The 19,028-nt window shown below is 33.1% G+C and overlaps 3 protein-coding genes across 4 annotated transcripts in view; 1 reads left to right on the top strand and 2 right to left on the bottom strand.

Annotated features, from left to right (window-relative positions):
- Nucleotides 1-3,858, bottom strand: part of LOC122525516 — a 91,678-nt gene extending 87,820 nt beyond the window's left edge. The window contains exons 1-5 of the mRNA XM_043648362.1: nt 3,669-3,858; nt 3,289-3,363; nt 2,804-3,186; nt 2,606-2,731; nt 2,384-2,499 (exon numbers count right to left, since the gene is read on the bottom strand). Coding sequence (XP_043504297.1) covers nt 2,384-2,499; nt 2,606-2,731; nt 2,804-3,186; nt 3,289-3,304 — 641 coding nt within the window. The 5' untranslated portion in view covers nt 3,305-3,363; nt 3,669-3,858. The remainder of the gene's footprint in view (nt 1-2,383; nt 2,500-2,605; nt 2,732-2,803; nt 3,187-3,288; nt 3,364-3,668) is intronic.
- A 3,987-nt stretch (nt 3,859-7,845) lies between these two features.
- LOC122525394 lies at nt 7,846-15,459 on the top strand. Its single transcript, XM_043648166.1, has 19 exons — nt 7,846-7,918; nt 8,478-8,563; nt 8,760-9,021; nt 9,141-9,270; nt 9,356-9,507; nt 9,610-9,885; nt 10,100-10,411; nt 10,513-10,608; nt 10,704-10,982; nt 11,013-11,514; nt 11,753-12,318; nt 12,640-12,818; nt 12,936-13,084; nt 13,769-13,915; nt 14,011-14,100; nt 14,200-14,596; nt 14,706-14,878; nt 14,968-15,114; nt 15,205-15,459. Exons 1-19 carry the CDS (start codon nt 7,852-7,854, stop codon nt 15,413-15,415), a joined length of 4,221 nt encoding a protein of 1,406 aa, XP_043504101.1. The 5' UTR covers nt 7,846-7,851; the 3' UTR covers nt 15,416-15,459.
- Nucleotides 15,460-16,530: 1,071 nt separating this feature from the next.
- Nucleotides 16,531-17,814, bottom strand: LOC122525416 (myb/SANT-like DNA-binding domain-containing protein 3). Of its 2 annotated transcripts, none has more exons than XM_043648203.1 (3): nt 17,475-17,814; nt 17,083-17,336; nt 16,531-16,995 (listed from the first exon to the last, which is right to left on the bottom strand). In XM_043648203.1, the coding sequence occupies exons 1-3, from the start codon at nt 17,741-17,743 to the stop codon at nt 16,547-16,549; spliced, it is 972 nt and encodes a 323-aa protein (XP_043504138.1). In that variant the 5' UTR covers nt 17,744-17,814; the 3' UTR covers nt 16,531-16,546. The 2 variants fall into 2 exon arrangements, with proteins under 2 accessions (XP_043504138.1, XP_043504139.1); XM_043648204.1 differs by having other exon boundaries at nt 16,531-16,962.
- Between the last annotated feature and the right edge of the window lie 1,214 nt (nt 17,815-19,028).

The raw sequence follows: 19,028 nt of genomic DNA, 5'->3' as shown, positions 1-19,028 counted from the left end.
GCATTGGACTGGCCAATACGAGAGATCTTTCATACATCTATAGAATCGTGTATACATAATAATCTACAAATATTATCTATACATATTACATATCCATATTGTCTACACATATGTACAAATATTTTTTATTTATCATATATGTATATGTACATATGTATTATTGCATTAGGTTTCATGAAAAGAATGAAATATTTTTAATATACATTGTTATTACAATAATACAAAAGCGTAGCAATTATACGTTAGATTGCATGAACAAGATTTTTATTCAAATTTCTATTAATATATTTCAAATATTAATTGACGCGAACTTTTTGAGTAAACTAATGTATATATATATTGTATATTTATTGTATGCACCTATGTACAAGTATTATATGCAATGTATTTGTATAACTTTAGTTTCAATGGAACATAAACACAGATAGAAATGTTTGAGAAGTATCGATAAATACGATTAAAAATGATATATAGATAATTAATGGAATTAGTTTCTTAGAATAACTTACTCAACATTTAGGGGATGATCCGACAGATTTTTTCGTCCAATGAACGACGTTTAAGGGTTGATGATCTAATAGCAGTAGTAGTAGTAGGAGTAATAGTTTGCTGTCGAGGATAAGATCGAAGCGATCGAGATGATTGAGAATCGTGTCCTTGAGGATGACGAAGACATAACCCTCGAAGAACGATTAATTCGTCCAAAGGGTAGAAGGGTGAGCATCATCATATTCATCGTCATCGTCATCATCATCATCATCATAATCTTTCTATTCATCATCTTTCGTTATATTAAGTAACGACGAGATAAATTATTAAGAGTTCTCAAAAGAAAAAAAAAAAAAAGAAAAAGATCACGAAGGATCTATTCTACGAGATCGTTGACATGCTACTACCTGTCGATTAACACAACATGACGATAATGATGATAATGATAAAATATTATTTGGCAGAAAAAAAAGTTCAATGTACGAGAGAGAAAATGTTATGGAAAACATTTGAATTTTCTTATTCTTTTTCTCCTTGTATTTTTTACGCACAGTCTAGTTGCTTGTTGAAAATAATTGTGTCAAAAGAAAATAAAGGGAACGACATAAAAGTTCACGCGGTTCGACAGGACATTCACGAAACGTGTCAAAGGCTATACGAGAAGGGAGTGCCGCGACCTTCGTCGCACGAAGGCCCGTGGAAAACTGACCGATCCTCCTCGCAAACTCCTCCTCCTCCTCCTCCACTACCTCTTCTTCCTCTTTCTCCATCTCTACCTCTACCTCTACCTCCTCTACACCTTTTCCTACACCATCATTCTCATCGCCACAGTGTAGTAATAGTAGTAGTAGTAGTAGTAATAGTAATAGTGTAGTAGTCATCGTAGGACGGGAGGCACCTTTTCGTAACTCCTCTTCTCCTCCTATTCCTATCCTCTTTCTCTTTCTCTCTCCACCCCTCATCCTCCACCACTACTACCTCCTCTGCTTTTTCCCAAGTCCGTTGACGAAGCTTCCGGACGAGGGTAACGGGCATGCGTGATCCGACGCACGAGTAACATGTTAAACTAGGGTGGGAGTTCTAATGGGAGTGTACTAACCAGTCGAGGAAAGAAAGAGAGAGGAGAGAGAAAAGAGAGGGAGAGAGAGAGATGAACGATTATGCGACCTTTATAGCAAAACGGGGTATGTTTCATAGTATTTTTGGAATACCCCCCAGGCTTCTTTTCTTCTTCTTCTTCTTTTTCTTCATATTTTTTCCCTCCAAGAGAGGAAGAGAGAAAGAGAAAGAATCTTCTGTTGAGAATTGGCTTTTTTTTTTTCAACGATGTTACATTAAGATTTAATAACGCACCTCATTTATTCGTGATTTTCTACGGTAACAATCTTTTCAGACTAACAGTCCACCGCCATGAATATTTCAAGGTGGGACCTAGACGGTTTTATTCTTATATTTCTTTTAATTCAGAAAATGTGTATAAAAAGAAATATCGACAAAGAGAGAATGCAGGTAAAATTCGTAGATGTCGTGCGTTGATAGTTATGGTAATGAAAAACAAATTCTTTGAATATCTAATTAATGATATGATTCTACGCATTCTCTGCGAGCATAACTTTCAATCTGAGATAAGTTTTTTTTCGCAAATATTTAGATGATATCGTTTAAATGATCTTTTTTAAGAAAGAAATTTTATATTTAAATAAAGAAAGAAATAGAGAGGGAGAGAGATATCAACATTGTTCGTGTATAAACGCGTTAAAACTTAATGGCTCATAAATGTAAAAAAGTGCTATCCTAAATCACTATTAAATACAAATTCGTTAGTAAACGATTAGGTAGTTCTGCAAGTACGAACTACAATATGAGAGTGAAAATTAAATGCTTTTGCACTCACCACCCTGCAATACCGTTTGGTTGAATTTCTTGTAAAAATATACCAAGCTCGCCCTTGTCTTTGCTGCGTAAACCAACCACGCTGAATCCTAAACTAGTGCCTTCCGGTTTGTATAACTGAAAATATAGAAATACAAAATGTTATTACAATGAATAATATCAGCGTTCAATGTAATATATATTTTTAAATAAAATATATTTTTTTGTTTGTTAAATATCTTACCTGCACTGTGCATATCTGACGTCCTCTCGCCGCAGCCTCTATCACCTTTTTGAACTCTTTGGCATAGGTTGGGGTCGTTATAGGTGGCATTCCCATAACTTCTGAAACCAGACTAGGACTTGTAACCTGTAACAAAGTACATGCCATGCAGGAATAGCACGAGTACATTAAGCTGAAAGGGGGTGAGTGTTAACCTACCTGTGCGCTGGTGTCTTCGCTGCTGCTATGTAACAATGGAGCAATAGGGACTCTTTGATCGTCCAATTCACTACTATCCGGATATAAATCTTGATACGTAATTGGTCCTAAGGGTTGCACAGGAGTATTTGGAACCGAAAGTTCTAAATGCCCACTGATATTAATATCAAAATCTCCAGGAAGAATGGAAGGATGTTCTCCTAGCTGACTATTTAATTCGAGCAAAGAATCTTGTATTGTAACTATACTTCGGAATACAGGATCCTCCAATAAGGATATCATCGATTGGAGATCTTGGGTGGTATACATTCGCAATTTAGGATCATCGCAATCCTCTACGCGCTCTTGAATATGCTCGAGCAAGTGAAGGGCCGTGGATATATCTAAAATTATGAATATGGTTGTGTACATTGTAGGTAATACGATAATGCATTCATTCCAAAAGGGTTTAATTAAAATATAGAATATAAAAATACAATTCTTACCTGCGCTTAACGACATCTTAGCTCTCTTGTTTTATAAACTGTTCAAGCTTGTACAAAATCCTTATTGATCCAACTCTATAAAAATATGATACAAAAAACTGTCATTAAAAAATAAACGAATGAGGAAAAAGAATAACATTCCTAAGAATACTCTACATTCTTAACCTCAAAATAACGAAACAAACTAAAAGACACGATTACACAACTCGAATACATTGACAACATAATTATTTTAATGAAATGAATTTAATCACGATAACGTATAATCTCATGCTGACACCCATAAAAGTAAGGACTAAACTAGTTGAATGGCAAATCGATAACCGTTTATGCGAAACTAATGTAAAACTATTTACATAAAATCGATAAGTATCTCTTACCTAATAACTTTATTAAAAAAACACTTTACTACACAGTATACACCGACAATAAAAGAAACATACAGAATAAACAATAAGATTTTTCGAGTGATGATAATATATATATATATATTACACAAACAAAATATAACGTCAAAGCTCACTACGAAACTGTAATTGCATCTTGATGCATATCAGCTGACAGGATCCAAGGCGTCTCGACGTTCAACGCTTAACAACTCGTATCATGGAGTGGGGATAGTGCACATGCGCTAATGGCGCGCAAATTCAATTGCTTATATAATCATTCAGATGAAATAAGATTCGTAATAAGAAAATAATGAATCAAATCTAATTGGATAATAATAAATGAATAATACCTTCACTATTTTCCTTGTCTACTTTAGAAAAATAATGAAAAACGGTGCTTGGACGAGTATCAGGAACGAGACGACATTCTGTGCCACATAAGTTTTGTGTGAGGAAAAGGGAAGCTACTCAACGATATTTACTATTAATTATGCATTATCGATTAATAAAATATATAATGACAACTTACTTTATTTTCTTTTTGTTGTTCAATTATTATCGGGATACACCTTTCAATACCGTCTTACTAACACCCAACTAATATTCCTTCAAGATGGCTGCATATAAACGAAATGCGCGCGCATATCAAATGCGCAGAAGCCTCGTAACAAATCGACCATTTCTTATTTTTTAACTTTTTTCCGTTTATTTTTCTATTTTTCTTTTGTAAAGAATTCAAATGTCCATTTAATATACATATGTAAATCCGAGATATATGGAAATATTTCTTCGAAATCGAGCAGATTCTTTTAAAGAATGTTCTTCGAAATGTTCGAGTTAATGTTATCAATTGTAATCAAATGATTTTGAAAATATATTACTTAAAAGTAAAAAAAAATGAATACGAATATAACTATAAATCAACGAAATAGAACGTATTCTGCTTTTGTCGAAATCAATACGATTGTCCGAACCGAGCTCTGGCAGAAACCTGAATAATCCATAATTTCCGTAGCTTCCAATATTCTTGAAATACTTTAAAATAACATAACTAAACGTAGATAGAAAAAAATCGTATAATCTAAAATAAATAAGGAAAAATTCGATTCTCATTTGTCATGGTAGAAAAATCTCATTATAATACATAAATATATTAGGTTGTTCCATAAGTTCTTTCGAGCCAGCTATATATAACAAGAAATAATATAATACTTCGACAAAACCAGAATTCAAAGTCAAATTGACAAAATAGAATAGATTAACATTGAAATAAATGTAAATCGTCGAACAGAATGTAAAGGTCTACGTCGTGGAATAATAAATTCAGCATTACAAATGATTTCCCTCGTGCGAATAATAATTAATTGATGAAAAAGAGAGAGAGAGAGAGAGAAACGCGAACAATTAGAATAGAGATGTTAATCAATTATACAAAATATCATAGATCAAACGTTCTAGCCGCAACATAATTGCCCGAAGACCACAAGCGCAGACCCCATTCTCCTGACAATTCCGAAAAGATCAAAGGGGTTGAAAGCGATGGAGCGAAGCAACACGTAGATGATGATGGTAGACCAGGATGGTAGAGGAGGAGGTAATGGTGGTGGTGGTGGTGGTGGTGGTGGCGGTGGTCCTCGATCGTCGAGGTAGGTTGACCTCGGCTGAAAATCTCTAATCCATGATTCCGCCTAACGAGTCATAGAGAGTCGAGTCAGCGTTCATCGGCATCATCGAGAACAGGACACAGCATACTGTAGTAGTACGTCATGTCCTTTACAAGAGTCAGTATATTTTCCCGGATGGCCCCACGGAAACCGGACACAATGGAGATACTTCCGTTGAGCACAAGGCCAGAACTCGGACGTGGGGGGCCCCACACCGCGCCTGTTTTCAAACGTTATCTATCTCGAGAATAACCATACCTGTTAGTTCGTTGATTCGTTCGTTGATTCGTTCGTTCGTTCGTTCGTTACTTTTCTGCGGTGTCTCTCGACATCATTGCTCTGCCCCCTACGGTTCGTCTCCGTGACCATTCATCGGGACGATGTGTATTTCCTCTCCCCCCATTCCCTCCTACCGTACTTCCATTATTTCCACCGTTCGCACTGTTTTTGACCGTCAGTTTGATTACAGGTGCTAGTCGAGTTGGACGTTAAAGAGCAGACCTATCATTTCGTTTTCACACCTTCCACGCATACGTTCGAAAGCAACAACGACGAGAACATCCCTCGGTATTTGGAGTGGCTCCAAAGGCACTCCGTTTTTTATTAATTTTCTTTTATAAAAGAAATAACATTACTTCGTAGAGATTAGTTGGAAAGGTAAGAGGAATTATTGTGTTAACTTTTTTTTCAAAAATTTATTTACTCTTCTACTTTTCATTTTTTATATACTTCATATATCTACCCTAGTCTTTTAATTAGAGACTTCTTTCAAAGTCAAGATTTACGAAAGCTTACTTTGAATATTTTCAAATATCGAAATATCAATTGATCTTTTTAAACATTTTAGTGCTTCACTTACGTAATGATAATGAAATTAATTCCATATGCGAATTAATATCGCAGGACGAACCATTATAATTCATCGTTGCATGCGAATATCCCATTAACATCAGCGACAGATATATACACACCAACACAATAATAATAATAATCGAATTCGTTTCTGATTCGACACGGGTATACGCGTAACAATACTACTCACGTAGTATGATAGAGTTCAAAGCACTGTAACAATAGAACTCCTTTTACGAGGTAAGCTTCGTTGTACCACTTCAACAACAAAAGCTCTCGCAAAAATTGCAATCTCACTTGCGTTCTTTTTTTTCGCTCGAGATTTTCTTTCTTTTTTCAAATGTATTATATATATATATATCGTAACCATGTGGTACAGAAGTATGTTCACGCACTCGAAGCTTTTATACCCGATTTTGACTCTTTCAAAAAGTCCTCCATTCAAAAGAAATGAAAATTCATGCAATTGCTGCCATTGAAAATTTACGCGCAAACGAAACGTGCAACTTACTTTTATTTTTATTTCTTTTTTCAAAAAATATTCGTAGTTACCGTAACAACTCTTCTTTTCATGCCTACGTTAAATAATAACAATGAATATATTCAATGCAAAGGTTTATTTTAATTTAATTCTTTAAAATGAAAAAGAGAGAGAGAGAGAGAGAGAGAAGTAGTCTCGTACTTTTACGTGGGACACCTATGTGATCACAAAGGCGATAAACCATAACGTTGTTAACGAGCACCGTCATCATCCAACGCCTCCGTCGTTGGTGGATTAAATTGGTGGATGGATGGATGGGATATTCTCACGTAGCATGATATAATTATCTTTTCTCAATTTACTAATACACATTACTTATATTTCAAAGTATAACTTCCATTATGTTTCTAATTACTAAATAGTAATATCGAATTTATTGAGATAAACTCTACCGTAAATCAATAACTATTTTACCTAAACAATTTTATTTTCAACAAAAGTATAAAATACCTTAAAATAAACTGTATCAGAGGAGTATCAATCGTTTCGGTACTCGGAAAATTTCATACAAAAACATCCTAACGTAAGAGTATTTTATAAAAATTCCTAAAAAGCACTCACCCTGAACATTTCATAGACACTCGTACATCTCTCCTATTGGATTATATACTTTTCCTAGTGTGTATCGATACATGGTACACATATTCCTACGCAATACTGATTTAAAAAGGGACCAGAATACGCCCGTAAAGGCATCGAAGCGTGCTTCCAACTTTCAGCCATTACATTACATTATTAGCTGCCCATTATCTTCCTTGATTTTCTTTACTAATGTCACAAAAACAAATTTACTTGTAAACTTTGAAATTATTTAAATATATATATATAAATATATATATATTAGATAATGAAATATTCTCCTAACGTTTTCTTCATTCGAAAAAATACAAACAAAATAATGTTTTAAGATAATTTCTATATTTTGAAAAGAATTTTGTTGAATTGTTCAAGGTGGAGGAAAACAGGACGAATATTCGTTTCAACTAAATAAAAATGAAATGTTCCTTTCAAATAATATCATTATTTTTACGTATTTTTTCTAGAACTTATTCGCTGATGGAATGACAACTTGATATTCAAATTTATTCGCTAATAAAAAAAGAAAAAACAATTCAAGATGATTATGAGCAACGTGTTAAGAATCATCTTAATCATCCCATGGATTATATCGAATGTAATAAACGGTGAGTTTCGCAAATACAAAGGACACATATTTTTAGATCAATAAGAAAAAAAAAAGATAGAATCTCTCTCTCTCTCTCGGGGAGAATTTACGATGAGAGAAAAAACGAATAACCAAAGAATCCCCATATGAATTCTCGGATATAACACGCGTCGTCGAATATAACGTCGGTATTTCTTTTTGAATTTGGAATTGGCGATTCGATTGCATAGTTATGTGTATGCGTGAACGAATAGCGAACGTTCCGAATCCGACGGCAGGACGCACAGCTCGTGGATATGGATCAAATGATGTCACGTATGCTTGCGAAATTGTTTCGTCCATTGTGCTACCGTCCGTACCACTTATGGCTCGAAAATATGGTCAAAGATAAAATCGGAATTCACATTTGTGATCTACAATTTACTTGGGAGGAAATATAACCTGAATAAATTCTGCTTTTTTGTTATTTTCTTTTTTCTTTTTTAGTTTTTCTTTATTTTTGCAAGAACAAAAAGAAAGATAACAAAGAAGTGAGAATGATAATTAATCATTACTGACTCATCCAAATTATTTTTCAGCACAAACTACGTGCAACGGAGGCGTCGGCAGAGTTGTTTACGAAAGATTGCCCGATCAACAACTTCAGGGATTCGACGATGACGTGGTACGATTATTTCATTAATAATAGTTGTTGGATTGCACGACAAAAGTTCGTCCCGATTTGAGAAACAAATGAAATATATTTGAATATTAAAAATAGTTATATATGAATCTCGTCCGGGAACTTTTCATGAAACTCAGTAAATACTAGTATGTATAAATGCGTTATGTATTTATCAACTCGTTTCTATTTTCAACAGGTCAGGGACTCAGCACCACCCTTCAGAGTGTTAGAAAAATGTCAAGAGCTCTGCTTGCGAGATAGAACAGCTACCAATAACTTGGTAAGAGCGTGTACTAGCTTCGACTTTCAACCTGGTAGCAGAATAGCCTCCTTCAGTGGAGCTGCTGAGTATGAAGAGAGTACCTGTTACCTGACAAGAGAGCAAGCACAGCCTGAAGGCATTGGAAATCTCATGTTGGTTCCAAACAGTGTTCATTTTACGGAAGTTTGCCTAACATGTAAGTACATATTTACATAAAAATATCATTTCGTTCCTATTTCTATTTCTCTTTCTTTCTCTTTTCCTGTTTTAATTAAAGTTATTAAATAAATAATAAAAAGCTCGTTTAAAATTTAGCAAACAGAATAGAAAGAGAATGTCCGAATCGTCGGTACGTTTTCGAAAGACATCCAAGAAAAAAACTGAAACTTCCTTTGACCGATTTAAAGGAAGTTAGTGCTGCTAATAGAACTGAATGCGAAGATAGGTATCGTTAATAATCATTTTTATTTCTTATTTTGAACGTTTAATTTTTCTTTCTTTTTTTTTTTAATTAATATTTATCTCGTCAGATGTTTGAACGAGTTCAGTTTCGTGTGTCGATCAGCGACATACGATACCGCGTTAAGAAGTTGTTCGTTGAGTCGTTTCACTAGAAGGACTCATCCCGAATTGTTAGAAGACGATCCTAATTCCGATTACTTGGAGAACACTTGTCTGAACGGTACGAATATTTAAACAAACAAAAAGAAAAATAATAAAAATGATTTAAAAGACAATTGTTTCTAATTTTCTTTCTTTGTTTTTCCCTTTTAATTAATTTTAGCCGAACGTCGTTGCGACGGTTTAGCAGTGTTCGTAAAAGAAGAGAACAAACGACTTCGAGGTCCCTTTGAAGTAGACATTTATACGAATCTCACTCTCGACGAGTGTCAGGCACTTTGTCTTCGAGCTGAAAAATATTTTTGCCGTAGCGTCGAATTTGACGAACAAACACGTCAATGTGTTATCTCCGAGGAAGATTCTGTTTCACAAAAAGATGACATTGGAATAAGTAGTAGTCCAAGTCATCATTTTTATGACTTGGTTTGCTTAGACAATCGTAAGTATTTAAGATTTTTCTTGGATTTATTCATATTTTCATTCAAAATATAATACGTTAATAAATGAATTATATATTATATTATAATATATAATATATAATTTAATATATATATGAAGTAAGAAAGTAATAAGGGCTCAGATTTCATTGGATGAAAGTATCATAAGAGATTCTTATCACTTATCATACCAATGCCTACTCTACTGAAACGTAGATCCGTCCATAGCACGTGGCTCCGAATATCCGGATAGCAGTTCAACGTCACACCTTTTCTCTGATGGAAGAAGACCAGACACAGCATTCCAACGTTATAGAAATTCCCGTTTAAGCGGTGAATTTCATTCGGAAATAACTGGCCGTAGTCTAAGCGAATGTCTCGATGAATGTCTAAGACAAACAAGTTTTCAATGTAGAAGTGCCGTATACTCCGAACATTATCATACTTGTAGATTGAGTAGATTCAATCAACGCGATGGACATAGAATCATTTACGATGCCGATTATGATTATTACGAGAATCTTATGCGTAAGTTTGATCATTCGTTAGATTGATCGATCATCTAATCTATGAAAATAAATTCTTATACATATATATATATTCTTTTTTTTCCGGTTATATTTGAACAGATCAATACTTGGATGGAGATCGTGATAATCCTGGATACAGGCCAGATCCTTTAGGACAAGATACAAATTTTGGTCGACCTTCATTGGGTAGACCAGGTCAGAATTATTCCTAGAATCATTTTCTTTCAAATAAAATAATGAATATTTCTTTTGTTCGACGCGCGATATTAACAGTCAATTTTTATTCACAGGATATCCGGACGATTACGACAAAGGTTATGCAGGTACTGCAAAACCAGATCGTTATCCCGATCGTTTTCCAGATCGTCATCCAGATCGTTACCCAGATCGTTATCCAGATAATTATCCTGATCGTTATCCGGACCGATATCCTGACCGTTTTCCCGACCGATATCCTGATCGTTTTCCCGACCGATATCCTGATCGTTACCCAGATCGTTTTCCAGATCGTTTTCCGGATCGTTTTCCAACCCAAACCGAAAGATACCCAGATACAAAATACCCGATAGGTACACCAGGAATAAATGACCAATATCCAGGATCGGCTGATCGTTTTCCAATAAATGATCGCTATCCAATGGGAGATCGTTATCCTACGAGTGACCGGTATCCTATTAACGATCGTTATCCAACAGGAGATCGTTATCCTACTAGTGATCGATATCCTATAAACGATCGTTACCCAATAAGTGATCGGTATCCAATCAGTGATCGTTATCCCATTAACGATAGATACCCAGATCGGTATCCAATTAGAGGAGGAGATCGTCGACCTATAGGAAGCGACAGATATCCTGTTCCAGAACCAGTTATTCCAGAAAGATATCCAATTGGTGGAGGAAGATATCCTACTGCGCCAACTGGCAGATATCCAGTCGCTCCAGGACGTTATCCAACGGATGGGGAACGTTATCCAACTGCAATAGATCGTTATCCCGTTCCCGAAGATCCGTTGGATAGATATCCTTCTAGTGTGTCTAGACCTACTGGAGACAGATATCCTGTAGGTGATAGATATCCTGATAAGGATTATCCTAGTAGGTCAGTTGATAAATCATAAGATATTTTAATATGCACTATGTATATACATATATATTAATTATATTAATAAATAAAAATATATAAATAAACATATACAAATAAATATTAATTATTAAACACAAAAATACAAAAATTATTTATATTATTATAAAATAAAAATTTGGTTAAATATACATATATACATATACTCATACACACATATATTATTATCTTATTTTCTTGATAAATTATATTTAAGTAGATATCCAGGAAACGGACATGGTGTTTATGCGCATGGGTTCATCGATGACGTACGAGGTCCCCAAAGTCATCCAGCCGAGCGTCCACATTACGGACCAACACGACCAGGTGGATACAATGGATATGGTAGCGATTCTGGTGGTATAATCGGTGGTGGTTACATAGGAGAAGGTGGTGTTTACAATACTAGACCATTTGGTACAAGTGGAGGACCAATAATAGGACGACCACCCTTAATCTCAAGATGCGACGAACAGGATAATTTTCGACAAGTTGGACCGCATACAAGAGTACGAAAACCGTTCGTTAGAAGATACACGACAGCTTCATCCTTAGCACAGTGCGAGAGGGAATGTGCGGATGCTAGAGATTTCGTATGCAGATCTTTCAATTATCGTCCTTACGCTGCACCTTACGGAGCCGAAAGAGATAACTGTGAACTAAGCGATCGTGACTCCAGAGACATGGATATGGGAAATCCAATTTATTATGATACCGGATCTGATTATGATTTTTATGAAAGAAATAATGGAAGACAAGGTGCCGATGGGGAATGTCTCGATGGTAAAATTTATTAATAAATAATTCTAATAATAATCATCCAATTAATTAGAATAATTACCAACACGAAGAAATACAGAACAATGGATCACCGTTTGATATTTCGATATTTCACATTATCACAAACAACTAAACACTTTCAATGATGAGGAATCTTGCAATCTAATTGATATAATTCATTTATTGTATAATATGTTTAAATTCTATCTGATAATAAAGTATTTTTTCTACTTATCAACCAATTCGTACATATATGTGTGTCGATATATCAATTTTATTATTGTTAGAAGAAGACGACGTTACACAATTAATTAATTTTTTCAGTGAGTCAAGTTTGTAGCGAAGACGGAATGGAATTTACTTTAAGAACACCGGAAGGATTCATCGGTAGGATTTACACGTATGGTTACTACGATCGATGTTTTTTCCGTGGAAACGGTGGAACAGTGAATGTACTTCGAATCAGTGGACCCCAAGGTTATCCTGAATGCGGTACCCAACGTGTAAGAACACAATCATGCACATTATTTTGATCTTAAACTTAATTTAAAATGTTTTCACATCGCACAGATATATGAAAATGAATAAGAAAATAATATTAAACGAATTGTTGTTTTTAGTACGGCGACACGATGACGAATATCGTAGTGGTCCAGTTCTCGGATTATGTTCAAACAGGAAGAGATAAACGTTTCAATCTTACATGTCTGTTTCGAGGCCCTGGTGAAGCTGTCGTCACGTCCGGCTACATCGGTGCCGGGTATGCCAGGTCATATCGATCGAAAGATCGTGTATTGCACCGGAAAAAGCTAATGCATTATCTAATTCATGCGAGCGATTAATGCAAAGCACATTGTCTTTAATAGAATATTACATAAGAAAGTTAGCACGGTACAACACACGTTCCTGGAATCTCACAGATCATTATCTCAGTTAAATACATTTCATATATATATAATAGTTTTCCTTAAGAATGAGTAATAAAAAAAAAGAAAAAAAGAGAACAGATCTTAATTATGATCTAATAATTTTTAAAAGGCAATTTAATTGGACCTTGATATATTACAATTAAGTAGTCATCGTTAATATGAATAGTTTACAAACCAAAACGATTAACTCTGACGCGTTTGAAATTATATTTTTTTTTTTTCGTGAAATAATCGACGAATAATTCATAATTCAAAATTTTAAGTTTCAAATAAATCTCTCGAATATATAAAATTCGACATTAATATTATTAAATGATATTCATTTGAAAGGTCATCGGAATAATAAATGTGATAACGTACGCAAGCACGAATTTATCCGAATTCTTTTTTTATTTGCGGAATTAATCGATTTGGTAAATGAGTGGGCTTGATATTATTAAATCATTGGGACGGCAATAATCTTTTCATATATTTGAATAGGAAGTTTAATTTAGCTAATGGAAAGCTTTTATACGTTTCAACAGATCAGGTTCTCCTATCCCAATTGAATATCTCCCAGCAGAAAATACTTTGAGTTCTCGCGTGCGTCTGTTGATTCTATATCAAGGTAGACCAACGACTACTATAGCAGTTGGTGATCCTCTTACTTTTAGATTGGAAGCACAAGAAGGGTAAGTTTAATGAAAACATTTTCATTTATAATCGATTCTCCATACTATCGTTGTGCTAGTTCATCTATTCATTTTGATCAATTTTATAATTGTAGATACAATTACGTAACTGACATATTCGCTACCAACGTCATAGCTAGGGATCCATACTCGGGAAGAAGTGTTCAACTTATCGACAGATACGGGTGAGTCTTCAAAAATAAATGATGAAAAAAGAAAAAGATAATATTATTTTTTTGAATGACCTCACTAATAATTATCCCCCTCCACTCTAAAAAAAATAGTTGTCCAGTGGATAATTACGTTTTTCCTGGATTGGATCGTCTCCGAGATGGTGACAGTTTAGAAGCTCGTTTCAATGCATTTAAAATACCAGAATCGAATTTCTTGGTATTCGAGGCAACAGTTAGAACCTGTAGGGATGGATGTCAACCTGCATATTGTTCAGGTGGTAGTGGAAGAAGCGAACCATCTTTTGGAAGAAAACGAAGAGATTTAAGCAATGATACAGCCCTAGTGGAAGATAATTTAGCTGAAGCTGCAATTATTGAGAATGATAATAACGTTACTGTTACGTCAAATTCGACCTATGTTATGGGTACTCGATTAAATGATGGTAATGAAGAAGAAGAAGAAGAAAATGAGGAATCTGAGGAAGAACATGTCAGAGAAATGATCGAGGTAAGCAAATATTAATACACTGGGTAAGGGATCCAATAATTGTGATAATAAAATTTGGATTAACACATTGTATAATTATTGAACCACTTTGTTTAATATTTTTGTCTAGGTATTAGATTCAAGAATGGATATAGAAGAAGAAGAAACTATGGTTGAAAAACAGAGTGCAGTTCTTGAGACAGTTTGTATAGCCCCAAATGAATATTATGGTCTAGTTACTGCAGTTGGTGTTCTGGTAGTATTATTGGCTTCTGTAGTGCTACTTTCAATGTTGGTTTACAGGTAAGTCAACCAATCACAGTAATTTTTACTAAATTATTTAATTATCTAATATTATTATTATTATTATATTATAACAATAATTATGATAGGAAACATGCATATTCTGTGATCATGAAAAATCGAAAAGTTGACAAAGCCGGCAGTCGTAGCAACCATTCTGATGATGCAACTTACAGTAGTCGAGTTAACAACTTTTCGTTTATGAGAAGTGGATTACAAAAACCATTTCAATCCACGTAGGATACATTTAAATAAATTTCTTGTTAAATTACGTTAAATTTAAAAAAAAAATTAATTTCGTTTGTTTCGATCGTCGTAATTTATAGATCTATATCAAGATCGATGAGCAATATCATTGGACAACGTATGAGTTCATCTTCGACGGCTCTCGAAGGTGCCGTTGGTTTGTCAACACCTAGAAGATCAGGATTTGATCCCAGCGAGCCAATTTATACCGATCCTTCCCTATTCGAAGTGAATCGTTGCTCACAGACTATGTCAAAACAAGCTTTAAATGATAATTTTCATCTTATGTAAAAAGAAGAAAAAAAGATTTTATCAATTCTCAAGAGAAAAAAACATTCGCGTCATTTACACGTTTTGAAGAATTTGATAATAATTTTTTGAAAACGTTAACAAACAAAATGTATTTAAACGATGATCAAACTCAATTTACGTACGAATAGATGATACGTAACAAAATGTAAACTTTAAATATTTTTTGTGAACTGCTTACTAAAAATTTACTCTGCTAGTCAAGATCAAAACTGTTAATACCGATTAATCACTGCCAAATATTCATTAAACAGAATCACTATAAAACAAATTTATTTTATGTACTTAATATTTCATTAATTTTTCTCGATAATTATTAAGAAATATTTTTACATACACGCCTAGACATTTTTTACTAATTCAATTTATAGAAATCGATAAATTGTATATTTATTTTTAAGTATGTAATGTATTGTTCTCGACCCTCTTCCCAATTTGAAAATACTTTTTTTTTATTTCTACAATAATAATAATATTACATTATACTTCGATTCCAAAACCTATGAATACTCTTACGATTGTTCGCTAAATTCTACAATATAAAAAAAAAAGAATGATTTGTTTATTAAAAAAACATAAACGTATATTTATTAAGTTTATACCATAATCGCATTGATAATTATTACAATAAATTAATATTATATACGATTTTATCAATCAATTAATATAGTCTATAAAACAACGTTGAAGTGAGCTCTAAATAATTTTTAACCTAAATCCTTTTCTCTTTTTTGTTTTTTAATTTCTACCATAATAATAATATTACATTATAATATTATTTAAAAAAAAAAAAATTAAACCTAAAACCTATGAATACTTTTACGAGATTATACAAAATCAGAAATCCTAACTTTTTCATTAAACAAACATGAACACATGCAATGTGTTGTAATATGCATGCAATTGTAATGCAATGTGATACTTGCTATAAATACATATATTAATAATTATTAATGCAATCGCATTTATGACTATTAAATAGATAAATATTACATATACAATATAATCAACAAACAACTATATTATTTATTAAAAAAAAAAAGGAAAAATAACGAACGAAAGAACGAAATGTAGAAATAAGAAAAATTTCGAAAAGACGTTTCTAATATATTCTCAATCCTCCTTTATCCTCTCAAGCTTGTAAGTATAGAAAAGCACTCTGAGTCTAGCCTCTTCTTTTCGATAATGAGCCTCCTCCAGTTTGATTCTAGCTTCCTCTTTTAACATTGCTGCTACGTCGACCTTAATCTGAGCTTCTGATAATGCAAGAAGTTGCAATTCGTCTTCTTTTTGCAACGATATTTTCGTTTTACGACTAACATGCGAATCATTTACTCGTAAAGGAGAAGATAAAACAAACTTTTGAGTTCTATCAGATTTATAAGCTAACTGATTAGGTTCAATCGATTCTTCTTCGTCCGTTGATCTATGATCCATGATCGGTAGATCATTTAATTCCTGACGATTGTCATTCGAGATTATTTCTTGCGATTGAATCATGCTAACCGTTTGTTTATTAACAATTGTATCTTGAATATCAGAAATATGTTTCAATGTATTATCTGCTACGAATATATGATAATTGGCAATTTCAAATGAAAATAACGAGAATATATATATATGAATAAAAATAAATATTTGATTTATACCGTTAGACTCGTTGCCACTATTGTCAGGTTCTTTTTTCAAGCACATATTCATAGGTTTCGTCGCATTTACACTCTGCAAAGTAAAAGGTTCCGAATCTTTTGGTTCAAAGACTACGTTAGGTGGTAAGCAACCATTTCCGTTTGTCGCTGTTAATTCTGGTTTATGTTTTTCGTAGATACTTCCGTTTTCCCAAGAAGAAATCGACGATTGGGTATAATCCTTTGATAATTGGCAAAAACTTTTCGAATTGTTTCTACGGATGTTTTAATTAAAAAATTTAATTTTAGGTTAGATGGAGATTATTCGGAGAACAAAATTTATCTCTATTTAGTTTCTTTGTTTCTTTTATAATTAATACATTTTATAAGCATGTAGAATATATTTTAATTACCGCGTTTTTTTCTCCTCGCGATTTCTTTTACAAGCTTTCATATTTTCCCAACAACGTCTTAATTGTACAGCCGAACGCGCACTTTGTGGACCAACTATCGAATTATATTCCTCGACTAATAACGACCAAGCCGATTTTCTTTTACTCATCGATATCGGATCCGATTTTCTATCCTCGATATCTTCGTATTTGTTAATCAAACTTATTAAAATTTTTCGTTCCTCGAAACTATAGGTCTTTCTTGTGCCTTTTAACGATACGGGAGCCATTTTGTCGTAAGAAAAATTATCGAATCGATCACAACATATTCCATTGTTTATAAATTATATAAAGTGTAGATCGTAAATTATATCCTATGTAATAAAAAAATATAGTAATATATAGAAAAGAAACAAATTATTACCAATGAAAAAATTCGTATTGATACTACAGCGCACTCTGGGAAACAAATATCGAAAACGCGCGAAATCGAAAGATGTATTTTAATTATAATTTAAAAGCAAATAAGACAATTAAAAATTAAAATAATAAAAACAAATAAAACAATTCGATATAAAAGAGAAACATTAAATATGATTTTTGAAATAACTTGTATCGATGTTGCATGCAGCGCGCTCCGTGAGAAAAATATCGAACACGCGCGAAAAAAAAATGATAAATAAAGAATCAATAATAAGAGTAATTAAAAAAATAATATTGTTCAATAATACCTCAAAAAATGTTCTATATAATTCATACTGCAGATTGTATTGTTCGTAAAGTGGGAATTCGTTATTGAGAGTAAATGTAGACAATACAAACGTTGCTCATCGTTGACTTACCTCTTCTTGATAGGAAAACAGCCAGTTTATAACAGTACTTGGTCGTGTTGACCCTGTTGTTCTGCAAAAAAATACAGAAGTACATAGAAACTCACAAGTTCCCTATTTTATCTACCCAGTTTCATTTTAGTTACTATTGGGAACACCAGTGGACGATAGTAGGTACTTAACGCGAAGACTGCACAATATCAAAAAAGAATACAATATCCTTTGATAGTATATACAGTATAATTATATTCTAAGAAAATTTAAAATAAATATATTTAATTCTTAGTGTTTAAATACGTGTGTGCCTTCAGAAATGCATTTTATATATATATATATTTTAAAAAGTAGAAGAAAATCAAAACGAGTAGATGATAAATCCAACGATGATCACCTGTAACAAGAAGAAAACTATATTAATCATACAATCAAGTGATAGAATAGCCTGATATATAAATCGTCCAATTCGTAGATGCACTTTTCAATTGAATTCTATATTTATTTTGATCAAATCTCTATTTCACGTTGCAATGAAATTCAATTTAAACGCGTGATTTTACACACACACATTTACATAAAATATATAAAAATAAAAAGAAATAGGAAAAGTACAAATATTAAGTTACTACATAAAATATCTATTAATTATTATGAAATACTTGTAAACTAAATTATATAGGAAAGAAAAATTGCAAATATAATAAAACACGATCACAGAGAAAAATATTAAAGACGAAAAAAGAAAAGA

The sequence above is a fragment of the Polistes fuscatus genome, unplaced genomic scaffold, assembly GCF_010416935.1.
Source record: "Polistes fuscatus isolate 324 unplaced genomic scaffold, CU_Pfus_HIC Scaffold9, whole genome shotgun sequence".
Classification (NCBI taxonomy): domain Eukaryota; kingdom Metazoa; phylum Arthropoda; class Insecta; order Hymenoptera; family Vespidae; genus Polistes; species Polistes fuscatus.
This window is presented reverse-complemented; position numbering and strand designations above follow the sequence as displayed.